The 15,107-nt window shown below is 42.5% G+C and overlaps 1 protein-coding gene across 1 annotated transcript in view; it reads left to right on the forward strand.

Annotated features, from left to right (window-relative positions):
- The window catches only part of CAPZA1 (capping actin protein of muscle Z-line subunit alpha 1), a 31,814-nt gene that overhangs the window by 8,971 nt on the left and 7,736 nt on the right, over positions 1-15,107 (forward strand). Inside the window, exons 2-7 of the mRNA XM_077334916.1 lie at positions 447-510; positions 3,083-3,134; positions 4,168-4,231; positions 6,412-6,618; positions 11,203-11,282; positions 13,045-13,123. Coding sequence (XP_077191031.1) covers positions 447-510; positions 3,083-3,134; positions 4,168-4,231; positions 6,412-6,618; positions 11,203-11,282; positions 13,045-13,123 — 546 coding nt within the window. The remainder of the gene's footprint in view (positions 1-446; positions 511-3,082; positions 3,135-4,167; positions 4,232-6,411; positions 6,619-11,202; positions 11,283-13,044; positions 13,124-15,107) is intronic.

Genomic DNA, 15,107 nt, shown 5'->3' on the forward strand with positions numbered 1-15,107 from the left:
TGCAAATGCTTAATAATGGAATAACCAGGCTTCTACCAATTACTTCTTTACCAATGTCAGTTTTGTAAATGAGGATTCATTGACATTTTACATTGTCATAGTGCTCAAGTGGTTTGAAATAATTGCACCTGTGACAGAAATACAACAGTTAAAAATACAAGGCCCACCACATAGAAATAGTGTCTGTCTCTGACTTGACTGAATCTACTAATGGTGTGTGTTGCTATTTAATGCCAAGAGAAATTATGAATACAATTATTTCAAGATTTCTTAGCTAAAACCACCAGAGACTTACTTTTGATGCAGCTACCAAAGCACTCATTTCCTCTGTTGATGAGATATGACTGTGATATAGCTGTATCTGTTGCCACGGTTTGTGTTCTGTGGTCAAAAGTTTTCAGATATCAGAATACAATGACTCCACTAATGCTTACCTCTATGTGCAGGTGCGTATAGCTGCAAAATTCATCACTCATGCACCACCTGGGGAATTCAATGAAGTGTTTAATGGTAAGAGAACAAAATTATTCATGTGAGTTTTGCATTTTGCCATGGGCAAAGCAATGTTTGTAGTATCCAATTAGAAGACAATATTGGTCTATATAAGGCTTAGATTTCCGTAAGTTAGTATAGTGATTAGAGTGCTGGAATATTCAGTGGGAGATTCTAGTTTGAATCCCTGTTCTATCATGATGACTTTAGAGCAGTCACACATTCTGCCTAACCTGCCTCACAGAATAAAGTGGAAGAAAAGAGAACAATATAAAGCTGCTTTGGGCCCCCATTGGAGAGAAAGATGGGCAATAAAGGAAGTAAATTAATAGCTTGATTCTTTTGGCGAATTATGATTCCTGCATCTCTAACACCTAAAATCATAAATTATTTGTGGTAGTCTCTTCTGTGTGCAAACTTGCTCTGAGCTGTGAAACTGGGCCACTTCCTTTTTTCCGGCAGAGAAATGAGAGCTGTGATTTGCTTCTTGTTCCTGTGTCTGTGAGAAGGGTAACTATGAATGTTTCCTTGCAGCTGAATAAATTCTTTTGTGCTGCTAAAATAGAAGAACGTTGGGAATTACTCTGTTAATCTTTAAAAACCTATTCAAGAAAAGTATATTTGTTCACTTGTCTAAGATGCACCCTCGTTTTGCCATCTCCCTTTTTAGTATCTTTCGGGATTTATCAAAGCACTCTACAATTATTGAGGAAAATCCAGAATCATGACAACGTTTACCATATTCCTCTGTATGCTTCAGTGTTCCTTGTAATTAACATAACATTCTGGCTTCTTAATCTGACAGAAAACCAGTAGCTTTTTATTATTTTGCACATCAGTTATTTTTGCCTTGGAAATCAGTAATTTATCCCCTCCCCCCATGCGATTCAATACCAGTTGAAGCATCAGTGGTTTATTATTAAAAAACTAAACTTCAAACACGGGCAGAAAATTACGCCCAGCAGGAAACACTGGAATATTGAAACTGAAAACATTGTATAATGAGCAAATGGCTTTCAGAAATATTTGACCAGTGATTGATAAATCCCAGGCACCTGGTTGCTGCAGTACCTAGAGATTTCATTGTGGCCCCTAGTACTTTCAGCAGTGTATTGTAGTGTGTCTCAGTGTTCCTCAGGAGAAATACAAACTGATCATTTCACACTAGAATATGATGATCTGTGGTATGACATAAAAACATGTTCATGAAGTTCTTGCCATTGATTAAACATTAATCTTATACCATTTAATAGTGGTAGATGAATTAATTTCTTACCAGTTGCTGTCTAGGCTGGCTCCATTATTCAGTTAGACCTTTTAAAAAGGAATCATAAGAAATTGGGGAGAAATTAGGTTAGGTTAGCTTTTTTGCTATGGTGATGACAAACATGGAAACTGTATATTGCAACAATATTGTCATAGTTTAGATACAATTATAAGAAACTGAGTTTAGAATTATGCTTGGCAGTCGTGATAATCAGAAAATATGGTCTAAAACACAAAACTTCAAAGGTTGGAAAGTAAGTCTGGCTCCTGACTTCTTGAGCTGGTTCTTACAGACAAAAGAATTGGTAAAGGGCTGGCTTACAGTAATTGTTAGTGTATGTTTCTTAGAATAATACTTTTTTAGCTGTTCCTTAGCTTGTAAAGGAAGTTCCCCTACTCCTGTTAATGAACCTGGCCCCTTACATGGGGTTGGCAGGTTGCTGGCTGCGGTGGTGGGTGGGCAGCAGCAGACGGCGGGCAGAGGCAGCAGAGCCATGGCACTGGCTGCCTCCACGCTGCCTCGATTGTTGGGCGCCTGCGTGCACACCACCCATCATGCACACACGCCACCCATACCACCTCCGAAGTTGGGGTCACGAAGGTAAACACGTTGAGAACCGCTGGGTTAGAGGGAGCATATTAGACCAGTGCTCTCCCAGATGCATTGGCTCCAGACTGCAGACTGAATCAGAGTCAAGGTGTTGACTTTAAGGCCCTAAACAGTTTGGAACCTTGGTATCTGTGGGGCTACTTCCTTCCTTATGTCCCTCAACGAAACCTATGCTGGTGCTCACAAAAACTGCTCAAGATCCCCACCCCCAGAAAAGTAAAGTTGGCCTCAACCAGAGTCAAGGCTTTCTTTGTCCTAGCACCAGCCTTGTGGAACACTCTTCTGGAGGACCAAAAATAATTCTGTAGGGCATGCAAGACAGTGTTGTTCTGCCAGACCTGTGTTTGAAACCTGACGATTACCAACAAAACTGGGCTCCCTAAACAGAAATCATATAGAAATAACAAGCAGTCGCAAGAGATTATATCAGCATAGCACTTCCCCTTCTACTGGAGAGGGTGATAGCACCTGTTTTTTTAATATTATAAATAGGTTTTAATAGACTGATTTTATCATTTCAGGTGATCTTCTGTCACTTAACAGATTGTGAGCCTCTCTGGGCCTTTGGGGAAAGGTAGCTTAAAATTATGAAAACAAATAAAATTAAATAAATATATCAGACAAGTTACGATTCTTCCATTTATCTAGGTACCATTAAATATATACATTGAAACATAAACTATTGCTAATCTACATGGATTTTTATTTTCCTAGATGTTCGGTTGCTGCTTAACAATGACAATCTTCTTAGGGAAGGGGCAGCCCAGTAAGTACTGCTGTTCTTTTTTTTTTTTTAATAAAAAAGCATGATATAAAGAATTTTGGATGCTTCAGTCTTAGTGTCATACACTTACAACTCTCTTTTAAGAGTCATTATCTGTGGAATTACTGTCAGTATGTCTTTTAGTTTACAGGTAGAAGTTTCTCTTAATAATAAGGTTGTGAGTGCTCTTGGTCACTCTGTCTTGTTTGGTCCTCTAGTCCAGGGGTAGTCAACCTGTGGTCGTCCAGATGTTCATGGACTACAATTCCCATGAGCCCCTGTCAGCAGATGCTGGCAGGGACTCATGGGAATTGTAGTCCATAAACATCTGGAGGACCACAGGTTGACTACCCCTGCTCTAGTCAATTCTCCTTGTGGCACAGACAGAATCCCAAAGTGGCGTTAGTATCTGTTTTATTTTACTAATAGGTAGGGAATGGGCCCTAGGCATGTTTCTTGTTTTACATGCTTGGAATAACTGGGAATGCTGTTTGTGCTTTTTAAAGACATTAGGTATAGGATACAAAGGTGCACACAACTAGTTCTGTGTGCCCAAAGACATTTTACACTTGCAATAGCCACTCCCGTGCTTCAAGCAACCTCCTTTTGAAAATCAAAGGAGACAGTATTATGCCATCGGGATCTGATGTTCAACAAAATGTTTAAAGCAGCTTTTACCTTCTGGCCAGAATGGATTTAAATGGAAAGTCCCATTTGGTTGACCATAGTAGCAGTGTCTGGTTATGAATATTGAAAAACTAAGCTAATAAATTTGTATGTATTTTATCTACAGCCAGGACCCTTTAAATAACTACACTTAAGCTATCCTGTCAACATTTTCTTCATTCCACGAAGTTAGAGATGGTGCTGCATTCTGCCATGTAAAGCTGTGGGAGACAGCTATGTAATTTTTTCATTAGGAGCTTTTTGACCCATAAAGCTTGAAGGGGAGGTAGTTTGCATAACTGAAGACAGACTATGATTGTGGTTTTACAGTAAATCTAAAGTTAACTCATTCATGTTCTGTTTCTGACAGCGCATTTGCACAATATAACATGGATCAGTTCACTCCTGTGAAGATAGAAGGGTATGATGACCAGGTAAATAATTTTCTCTCTCTCTCTCTCTCTCTCTCTCTCTCTCTCTCTCTCTCTCTCTCTCTCTCTCTCTCTCTCTCTCTCTCTCACTCACTCACTCACGGTGATTGTGTATTGTACTTTGTAAATAACTAGCTATTTAGACTCCTTTCTACAGAAGTCTGGATGCAGTTGAATGCACACTTGACCACCACTTATATTTCTTTTTTCTTTGAACATTGTGCTCAGAAAATGGCTTACTGGATTTCTTACTGACTGAACTGTCTGCACAAAAAGAAGGCTTCCTACAATCCATAATTTTGAGTATGTCTCTGTATTTTTTAAAACAGTACATAATAGTCCTTACTTTAAAATAAAGCAGGGACACAATCTTGATCAAGCAAAAATCTGCATTATCAGGTATTCACTGAGGGCTGCCCACAATATATATATATATATACACACACACACTAGGGGCAAAGCCCGTTGTATCCAGGAATACAACAGGCGCTAGAGCTTGGCAGTGGGAAGAGGAAGAGAAGGAGTTGTTCAGTCTGTAAGGGCATGGGGTTGAATGTGTGTGTTGTGTGGGAGGTTGTGAAGGGAAAATCAGACTGCAGACTCTTCTTAGGGGGAGATTACATGGCAACCAAGTTCCTCCCAGTTCTGCATCATTTCCCTTCTTGTGTGAATTAGGCCACAGACACCAAAATGTCCCCCTGCCCTAATACACATGGGGTAGTCACAATATACAGATATCTACCCTGCTCTTTCTGTCTCCATTTTTTCACTGTTGATAAAATGTTATGTGCCCCCATGCTTCTTTCATGGTTGCTCCTTAAAAGAAGAACTGGATTTTTGTACCCTGTTGTTTACTACCCAAAGGAGTCTCAAAGTGGTTTACAAACACCTTTTCCATTCATCTCCCCACAATAGTCAACCTGTGAGGTATGTGGGGCTGTGAGAGGTCTGAGAGAACTGGGAATGGGCCGCAATTACCCAGCAGGCCTCAGGTGTCTCAAAGCATTTTCCAGTCGTCTTCCCTTTCTCAGGGGCAGACTGTCTCCAGATTGCCCCTGGTTGGGTTGGGTGGGCAGGCCCTATCAATAATTGGGCCAAAGTCCTGAGTGGGTGTGACCTGTCTGAGGCAGGGCCCACTCTCCACCCATTTAGCCCTTAGCAAGTTATTGTAACAGCGAGCCCACTGTTACAGATATATAAAGCCAGGATTGAATTTATCAACCTCTGACTAAATATTTTCTTCTTCACAAGTCTTACTACTTTAAAATAGAATTAATATGTTGATAAGTTGGGGTGGTTCTTTCTTATGATAGTGTCATGGGCAACTGCGTAAGGTGAGCGTTTACCTTTTGAGCAAGCTGTTAGAACTGCAGCTTTATGTTCTAATGAGTCATATACATAAGCTGCTCATGTAGCTCTGACTTTCTTTAAGCATAACAAAATAATTATATTTTAAATCCTTTGGGGATTATATTATGATTTTTGGAGGGCTGGATGGGATCATATTCTTGCTGAGTTCCTTCCTCTCCTCAGACTCTGTCCTTCCCAGGCTGCACCCCAGATACCCAGGAATTTCTCAACCCAAGGTTGGCAACCCTTCCCCCAAAGTCTCCATCTTTGAGAGGCTGGAAAAGCCTTATCCTGCTTGCTCCTGGTCATGAGATATTCCATTATTTGCTTCTCTTGCTCTCTTTCTTTCCCCATCTGCCTTTCTCCCCAATGTGAAGTCAAAGTGGTTTTTACGAATGACTTTTCTCCAGACTAAAATATGCTCACTACACAACAACCACAAAAGAAGTGTAGACAATATAGTGAATTTTGAATTTGCAGTGGATCTAACACCAGGAAAGAGGTGTGTGTTGGTATGTGTGTGCAGTGGCACTAGGGATGTGAGCTGGGAGCCAAGGGGACATAAACCTGAAAAAGTTTGGGAACCACTAATATAGAGTATTGCCGTAATTCAGCTCTGAGGAGAACCGGCAGAAGGTGATCAACAGAGGTCATTTGTGGAGATGTGAAAATTTTCATTTGTGAAAATTATGCCCAAAACATTACAGGAATTCTATCCTGAAAGAAATTATGGAATTATCAATACCTAACGTCCATGAAATATTAGCTAAGGAAATCTGGTGCAGAAAGATGTGTTTAGATTATGGGCTTTTTTCTTTCTTTCTTTTCCCCAGGTATTAATTACAGAACATGGTGAATTGGGTAATGGCAGATTTTTAGACCCAAGGAACAAGCTTTCCTTTAAGTTTGACCATTTAAGGAAAGAAGCCAGTGATTGCCAGCCAGAGGACACAGATGCAGCACTCAAGTCTTGGAGGGATGCGTGTGACAATGCATTAAAAGCCTATGTGAAGGATCATTACCCGCATGGCTTTTGTACTGTTAAGTATCCAACTTTTAATGGTGACTCACTGATTTAACATACAGAATAGTGGCAATCTAAATCTGCAAATGTTAATGTTGTTTCTTCTGTCTTAAAATAGGACATTAATATATGAGTGTCTTAGTATTTATGCATGGTCTTCTAGAGATATGAAGTTAATGACTGTTGAACTAGAAGAACAGTTGGTTCTTATATTCCGCTTTTCTCTACTAGAAGGAGTCTCAGAGTGGCTTACAATTGCCTTCTCTTTCCTCTCCCCACGACAGACACCCTATGAGATAGTTGAGGTTGAAAGAGTCCTGATATTATTACTTGGTCAGAAGAGCTTTATCAGTGCTGTGGTGAGCCAAAGGTCACACAGCTGGCTGCATGTGGGGGAGTGCAAAATTAAATCAGGCTCCCCAGATAAGAGGTCGATGCTCCTAACCACTACACCAAGCTGGATCTCGAATTAAAGAGAATTGAAACATTTTTCATGAGCTTTAACAGATGTATAATACTCTGTGTCCACAGTATAGAACTGACTTACCTCCTCTTTCATTTGCCCTCAGAAACTATGGAATAGTTCTATCAATCTGTGCCTAAAATTCGTTCAGAATTGTGTGTGTTATGTGATGTCAAATTGCTTTCAATTTATGGCAGACCTATGAATTAATTACTTCCACAATTTCCTATAACAATAAACTGAATACCATGACTTTGTTAAATCCATTTTATGTTGCGTGTTCCTCTTTTCTTGCTGCCTTCAACTTTGCCTAAAATTACTGCCGTTTTCAGTGAATCTTATTTTCTCGTAATGTGACTGAAGTACAATAGCCTCAATTTAGCCTTTTTGGTTTCTAGAGCCCACTTATTTGTGTTGGTGGTGGTCCATGCTATCTGTGAAAGTCTACTCCAACACCGTATTTTAACTGCATCAACTTTTTCCTTCATCTTTGTCCAGCTTTCACACCCATGCCATTTAAGGGCCTTTTCTAGCACCTTCATAGTTGCCCTTCCTAAGCTCCTAATTTCTTGAGCCAGCTCAGTGTCATGATTAAAAGCAGTGGCCTCTAATCTGGCAAGCCGGGTTGATTCTCCACTCCTCCACATGCAGCTAGCTAGGTGACTTTGGGCTGATCACAGCACTGATAAAGCTGTTCTGACTGAGTAGTGATATCAGGGCTCTCTCAGCCTCACCCTGTCTGTTGTGGGGAGAGGAAAGGGAAGGTGACTGTAAGCCACTGTGATACTCCTGGAAGAGTAAAGCGGCATATAAGAAACAACTCTTCTTCTCTTCCCCTCCCCCCTCACTAATTACTTGGAATTACCTGGGAGAAGTAACAAACTTACTTTACAAGTTCATCATAATTGAAGATAAATCCTCTGGTTGTGCAGGTAATAGAGGAGCATTACGGGGTAATATGTGCACAATATTCAAAAACTGCAACCAATAATATGGGACTCTGGGAAGCAATTTGATTCCCTAAATAGAGTGAGTAATGTCATTTAGCATTTTTTATCATTTATATTTAGGAGACACCTTTCTAAAGTGTCCTATACCATGATCTAGTAGTGACGTATACTGAAATATTTGATTAGAGGAGATAAAAAGGTGGTTTAAATTTCCAAAATAACATAGAAGCTAATAATGCCTTAAATACTATCATTTATTTAAGCATGACCTTTTGTGCGATTGTGTCTTCAGATACTAATTAAAGAGGTTATTGTACATATGTTTATAAGGAAAATTATGGTGGGGAGGTGAGGAAGAGGCTTGTTTTGGAAACTATTAATTATACTTTTGTTCATTTGCACTCTGTGGGAACGAAGCTGTAAACTCTGACCTCTTGTCATCTTTCACGTGTAACAAACTCACCTGACCTGTTCTAGTCTTTAGTCTTTACAGAGAATTATTGCTGCATAATGTATGACAGTTTCCTTTCACTGCCCCAACACCTTCCTTCCTCCCCATAAATTTTAAATGTGTGCAAAATGAGTTCCCTCTTAATAACATCTGACAAAGTGAGTGCTAACTCACAAAAATTCACCCTGGAATAAATGATGAAGTCTTTAAGAGGTTGCTAGACTTCTGTTTTTTTTATAAATGTTCAATTGCTTGCAAAACCTTATAGTGAAATTATTTTTATAGTGAATAGTACTTGCAAAAACATAAAAACAATATAGCATGTGCTTCCCTTACATTATTTCAAATTAAGAAGGAAACTAAAGACACTGAAAACTGTAGGCACACTTATTTTAGCTTGCCATTCTTATCCATGGTGCCCAAGTATATTTGTGAAATTCCCCGGTGGGCAGAGCTGGTATTCAGGGGGTTACTGCCTCTAAATATGGAGATTTCCTTTAGTCACTATGGCTAGTAACCACTGATCGATCTATCCTTTTTAAAGCTGTCTATGCCTGTGGCTATCAGTGAATTCCACATTTGAATCACTTTTTGTGTAGGGAAGTATTTATTATTGCTATTACTAATTAGACATATCCTGCCACTTTCTGAAGACTCGAGGTGGCTTACAGCATAACCCCTGCCCATAAAATTACCACATAAAACTCATTATTTCCAGGACTTTCAGCCCCCTATGACCACAAAAGATTGGCGGCCTAGAAATCCCTCCCTTGAGCAGACCTCCCTAGGGGTGGGGGTTATAGATGTAATACAACTGAGCCTGATGGGGGCCATGAAATTCCTAGCACTAGCACTGGTCTCAACCAATGACCTGGTGGAAGAACTCCATTTTGCAGGCCCTGCAGAACTGTGGTCAGGGCCCTCAGCTCTTCTGGGAGATCATTTCACTAGGTTGGGGCCAGGACCAAGATGGCTAGGTGTGCTTCCTTAGGGCCAGGGTCCTCCAAGAGATTCACGTGACGAGCTCTGCAGAGGGCATAAGGAGGTAAGTGGTCCCTCAGGTAGGCAGGGGCCAAGCTGCAGATGGCCTTGAAGGTCAAAAACAAAACCTTGAATTTGATCTGAGCCAAAACTGGCAGCCAATGCAGCTGCCTTAGCACTGGCTGGATATGACTCCTGCAAGATGTTTTTGTGAGGACCCTAGCAGCTACTTTCTCATTTTCTTCTTAGTTGTCTCTTCTAAAATACCGTGCTTGATATGTGTTGGACATCTATTTCAACAGTATTTAACTCTTTCTCATGGGAGTTACTGGAACACCTCAGCACTTTTATAACTTGCTAGCTCCATATCAGATAGGTGATTGCAATTTCTCTTCCATCTTGGGAGAGGAAACACATATATATTTAGCAGTGATTTTGATTTGACCTGTCCAAACAATCAGATGCATTTATAACGTATGGTTTTATTTCCCCACCCCAGTAGATCAATAAAACATATGTGTACATATGTATTTCCTGGGGATAATCAGATGAAAAAAAAACATTAATTATAGTCTTGAAACTGCCAATTTTATCTAATGCTGTAATAAAGATGGAGTTCATTCGTTGTTTGTTATTTGAAAAAAAATTCTGAGAGTCTGACTATCACAGGGTATGTGGAACACATACATGCTGTGGGACTTCATGATCCTGCCCACCCACCCCTTCTCTCTTATACACACACATACACACACTCTCTCTCTCTCTCACTCCTCCCCTCTCCCTTCTTGGCTCTCCCACCTACCTGTACTTCCAGATCTCTCCCCCCTCAATCCTTTCTCCACATACACACCTTTCTCCCTCCTTGCCTTTCCCACCTACCTGTTCTTTCTGGTCCCTCCCCTTCAATCCCTCACCCCCACACCTTTCCTCTCCCACTTACCTCTCCTTCCCGGTCCACCCCCCCCCCACACACACACACATCCCTTCTTACTCGTTGCAGCAGGAATTCTTTGGCCCTCTGCCAGCAGCCATGGTGTCTCCCCACATTCCAGGCCTGCCCCATTCAGTGGAGGGTGGGACAGGTCTGGAAAGCCAGGTGCCACAGCAGCAGTTTCCCCAGCCTGCCCCGCTATTCGGAGGGTGGGACAGGCCTGGGAAGCTGGGAGCCGCAGCAACAGAGCGGTCCCAGATGGCTTCAGGTGTGGCACAATGACCCCAGCCAGCTTTAAGGGCCCTGCTCCTGCTGGCTCCCAGTCAGCATCTCAACTGTAGCCTCCTTTGTTGGTGGCCGCCACAGATTTTCTAGTGTGCTCTCTGGGGCGGGGCTACAGATATCACATCTATACCCATTTCCATCCCAGGGGGTGCACCAGAAGATGTGTTCCACATCAACAATAATTAGAAATGGAAAATTATCCCCTCCCACCCCCACCTCCCAAAAGAAATACTGGAAATTTTTCTATCATCTCTAGCCGAAGAAATCCTCCGAAAAACCAGCAATGGAATTTTTGTCTGGTATTTTTTCAAGTTAGCTAGACCAATGAGTCCTTGATATAGTTGTCATGTGGCTGTCATTGGTAGTGATGATTTGGGTGGTAGGGGTCCAAGCAATTAGATCTGTCCTCAGGTTGGCAGTCCTGTAAACATTAAAGCAACACAGGGAGAAGAATCCTCAGGCAAGCTGCTTGTAACATTTAAAGAACAACCAGGTTTTGCTTCCAGTGTGCCTTATGTAAATGTTCTTTTTGTCAACAGGTTTATGGAAAGACTATAGACGGGCAGCCAACAGTCATTGCTTGCATTGAGAGTCACCAGTTTCAGCCCAAAAACTTCTGGTAAGCATTTCTAAAATACTTTTTTGCAAATTGTATTCACCACAAATGCGTCTTCCACCTTAGCTTCTTTTGCCACTGATCTAAAATATCTGCCTCCACTTAGTTTGCAACTTGATCTGGGAATCTTTAGGAATAAATCATCACAGATAAGACATTAAGTAATGGATGAGGAGCACACTCCCATTCTTCTTTCTCCTGTTCTGCTTAATAGACATCTTTTTGTTATAATTAGCAATGACATCAGGAACTGGAAACACCTCCTTTCCCTACCTTATTCTGTAAAAAAGGTGGACTTCAGTTGTGAAACAGTTGCTTTCCATACATGTTGCCATCTAAGTTAATGACAATTGAATTTGCCTGCCAAGGGAAAACTTACGTTATCATGTTTAAATAAAGTTATTTATTTTAGTTCCATTTACATTCGGCCCCTCCCCAAGGGCTCAGGGCAAATTACATCAATTAAAACAAGCAACATATATACATAGTAGAAATGTATAATCTTAATTTAAATTTAAAATTCAAAAAAATTCTAAGAATATAAAACTAATTTCCTCGGAACTTTATCATAGGAGCAAAGAAGAGGGCAGTATTCTCCTTCTGGGAGAAAAGAAGGGGGCTCTCTAATGGAATAGTCGGTGGATATTGGACAGGGAGGCTAGCAGGTTTTTGATGTCATTTCAGGGCCTCAACCATAGGCCTGGTGGATCAGCTCTGTCTTGCAGGCCTTGTAAAACTGTCTAACATCCAACAGGGTTGTGGCTTCACTGGCTAGAGCAGAGGTCTCCAACCCCCCGGTCCGCAGCCTGGTACTGGGCCGTTAAGGCCATGGTACCGGGCCGCCAGCAGCCGAGCCTGCCTTCCCCTCCCCCCGCAGCGAGGGGGGGGAAGAGGCAGGTGCGGCCACTGGCACACCAGCGACACAAACGTGCATGTGCGGAGCCGCTGCGCATGTGTGTTTGCGCCCCCTGCTGGCGAAAACACGCACATGTGGCTTTTCTTCGTGTGCGCGTTAGCGCCACCTAGTGGCGAAAACGTGCATGCGCGGCAACTGCACGTGCGCATTTACGTGCAGCTGCTGTGGCCGGGCCGCCGGCTCTCTCCCATGCTCGGAGGCGGTCCCCGACTACAAGAAGGTTGGGGACCGCTAGGCTAGAGCATTCCACCAGGCCAGGGCCAGGGCTGAAAAGGTTCTGGCCCTAGTTGAGGCCAATTTAACTTGTTCAGGGCAGGGGATCCTGAGCAGATTTTGCTCACCAGAAAGAAACGATTACAGCTATTTGATGGCAGCACCTTGAATCCCCATCAGCTAGGTATTGGGCTTGTTGTTATGTGCGAAGTCGTGTCCGACCCATCGCGACCCCATGGACAATGATCCTCCAGGCCTTCCTGTCCTCTACCATTCCCCGGATCCCCTGTATTGGGCTAGGGGCCGATGATTAACAGTTTTGAACACTGCTCTTAAGTCTAGTATCTACCAACAGCGTTGACCCAACTAGGTGCTATTTCTGGAGGTCACCTGTGAGAGCAACCAGAGCTGTCTCTGTCCCTTGGCCAGGTCGGCAGCTAGACTGGAACGGATCAGGAGCCAGTGTTTCATCCAGAAAACTGTAGCTGTTCCCCTGCCTCGTGCCCAACCAGGAAAGAGGTTTTTATTGAGTCTGCATTTATGCATGACCCACTAGGGATATGAAAATGAGTCTTGGTTTTTCTCCTCTGGGAAGTTGTTTTGTTCATGGTCAGCATTTGCTCTTTTTTATTTAAGGAATGGGCGCTGGAGGTCAGAGTGGAAATTTACCATCACACCACCTACGGCTCAGGTGGTTGCTGTACTCAAGATTCAGGTCAGTTGTACTGTGCTGCTAACATGCCATACCGTATTCTTAAGGGAGGCAGAAAACGAAGGCACTATGAAGAACATCAGTGCTGTTATGGAAGTGGCAAGTAGTCAGGACAGGTTTGATGTGGTTGTTGAGGAACAGGAGGAAAACCTCTTCACAAACACAAATTTGCTCATGCAAAATACAAGTAAGGCGGGAAGTAGACATGGTGGAGAACAGCAGGTAAATGGCAGAAGAAGGGGAGTGGTGCAGAAAACTACTACTAGCACCCTACCTGTTCCCCGAACACTTAGCCACAGTGATCCATGCAACGGTCACCTCCAGAATAGATTTCTGTAACTCGCTCTACGCGGGCCTTCCCTTGTCCTTGATCCGGAAACTTCAGCTAGTGCAAAACACAGCTGCTAGGGTCCTCACTGGCACACCTTGGAGGGCCCACATCCAGCCAGTGCTGAGGTAGCTGCACTGGTTGCCAATTGCTGCCCGGATCCGGTTCAAGGTTCTGGTTCTAGCCTTCAAGGCTTTACTTGAGTTGGGACCCACATACCTGAGGGACCGCCTATCGCCCTACGCCCTTCGCAGGGCCTTGCGCTGTGCGAGTGAAAATCTGTTGGTCGTTCCCGGCCCTAGGGATGCACGCCTGGCCTCGACCAGGGCCAGGGCCTTTTTGGTCCTGGCCCCGACCTGGTGGAATGAGCTCCCGGGAGAGCTGCGGGTCCTGCGGGATCTTTCAACGTTCCGCAGGATCTGCAAGACGGAGCTCTTCCGCCAGGTATATGGTTGAGACCGGGACTGATAATAGATCTATGCCCCCCCCCCGGGGACTCAGGTTCTGGACCCGAAGCAAAACATCATCAGGACCTCCTCTCCACCCGCTAGTAGTGGGAGGGAGGGGGGGAAGTTGAGATGCCGTTCTTGCCATGCCGGTAATATTGGCAACATTATCATTGTTTTAATGGGGATTTTGTGATATTGTTACCCGCCACGAGCCGCAAGGGAGTGGCGGGATATAAATCTAATAATAATAATAATAATAATAATAATAATAATAATAATAATAATAATAATAATAATAATAATAATAATAAAAAACGTGGCAAAATTGGCCCATGGTCAAGGACAAAAGTATTCCTGACTGACAGAGGGACAGCTTCAGTGTAGCCACTAATTGCAGTGGATGGAGAACCAAATCTTGTCCTAGTCCTGAAGTGAAAGAGGTTCAAAGATAGTCACAGGGACTGTGGAAAAGCACTGTCCCCCTGAAGCTGACCTGGCTGCCATATCTGGGCCTTACAGGGAAAGAAGTGCACTAAGGGCAGTAAGCGTTCTTTTCCGTAGTCAAAAGCACTACACCTGTGTTTTTCATTAAACTATGTTCATCTACCTCAGACTTGACTAATTAAGATAGGAAGCTGGGACCCCAAGAAGAATTTGCCTTTAATACAAGGAACTCCCCACAATATCAGGGAATAATCCCCTTGGTAGGTTTTATAAGGCTTCCCCCTGGAAAAAAAACTCATGGTGCTGGTCTAGAATAAGACACTTTCCAGGATTTTACCAAAAAGTTTAAAAAATGAGTTAAAAATAGCATTATAACTGTCATGTGTTTAGTTCTACCAATGTGTGAATGAAAAGGAAGATTTCATAACACATTGTCAGTTGCACAAATAATAGCACAAGAACTGCAATAGTACATAGCACTTAAATACACAAATTATATATGGCAAATATTAAAAAACATCATTTAATTTTTAATTTGATTAGAAGGAATCTTTTACTACATCTGTGCATATGGATCAGATAGTAGAGCTCCAATTGCTTTCACTTAGTATAAGCAGACAACAAGAGTAATTCTAGTGTTTCTGCCAGGAGTAGCATGTACCTGGAAGTCTTCTGTCGAATCCACATTATGAATCCTGCCAAAATTATTCACATATGATGAAGCTAGTGGAAATCCACCCAAACTGAATTTGACAAATCATCCTCT

This window comes from Paroedura picta, chromosome 4, assembly GCF_049243985.1.
Source record: "Paroedura picta isolate Pp20150507F chromosome 4, Ppicta_v3.0, whole genome shotgun sequence".
Taxonomy (NCBI): domain Eukaryota; kingdom Metazoa; phylum Chordata; class Lepidosauria; order Squamata; family Gekkonidae; genus Paroedura; species Paroedura picta.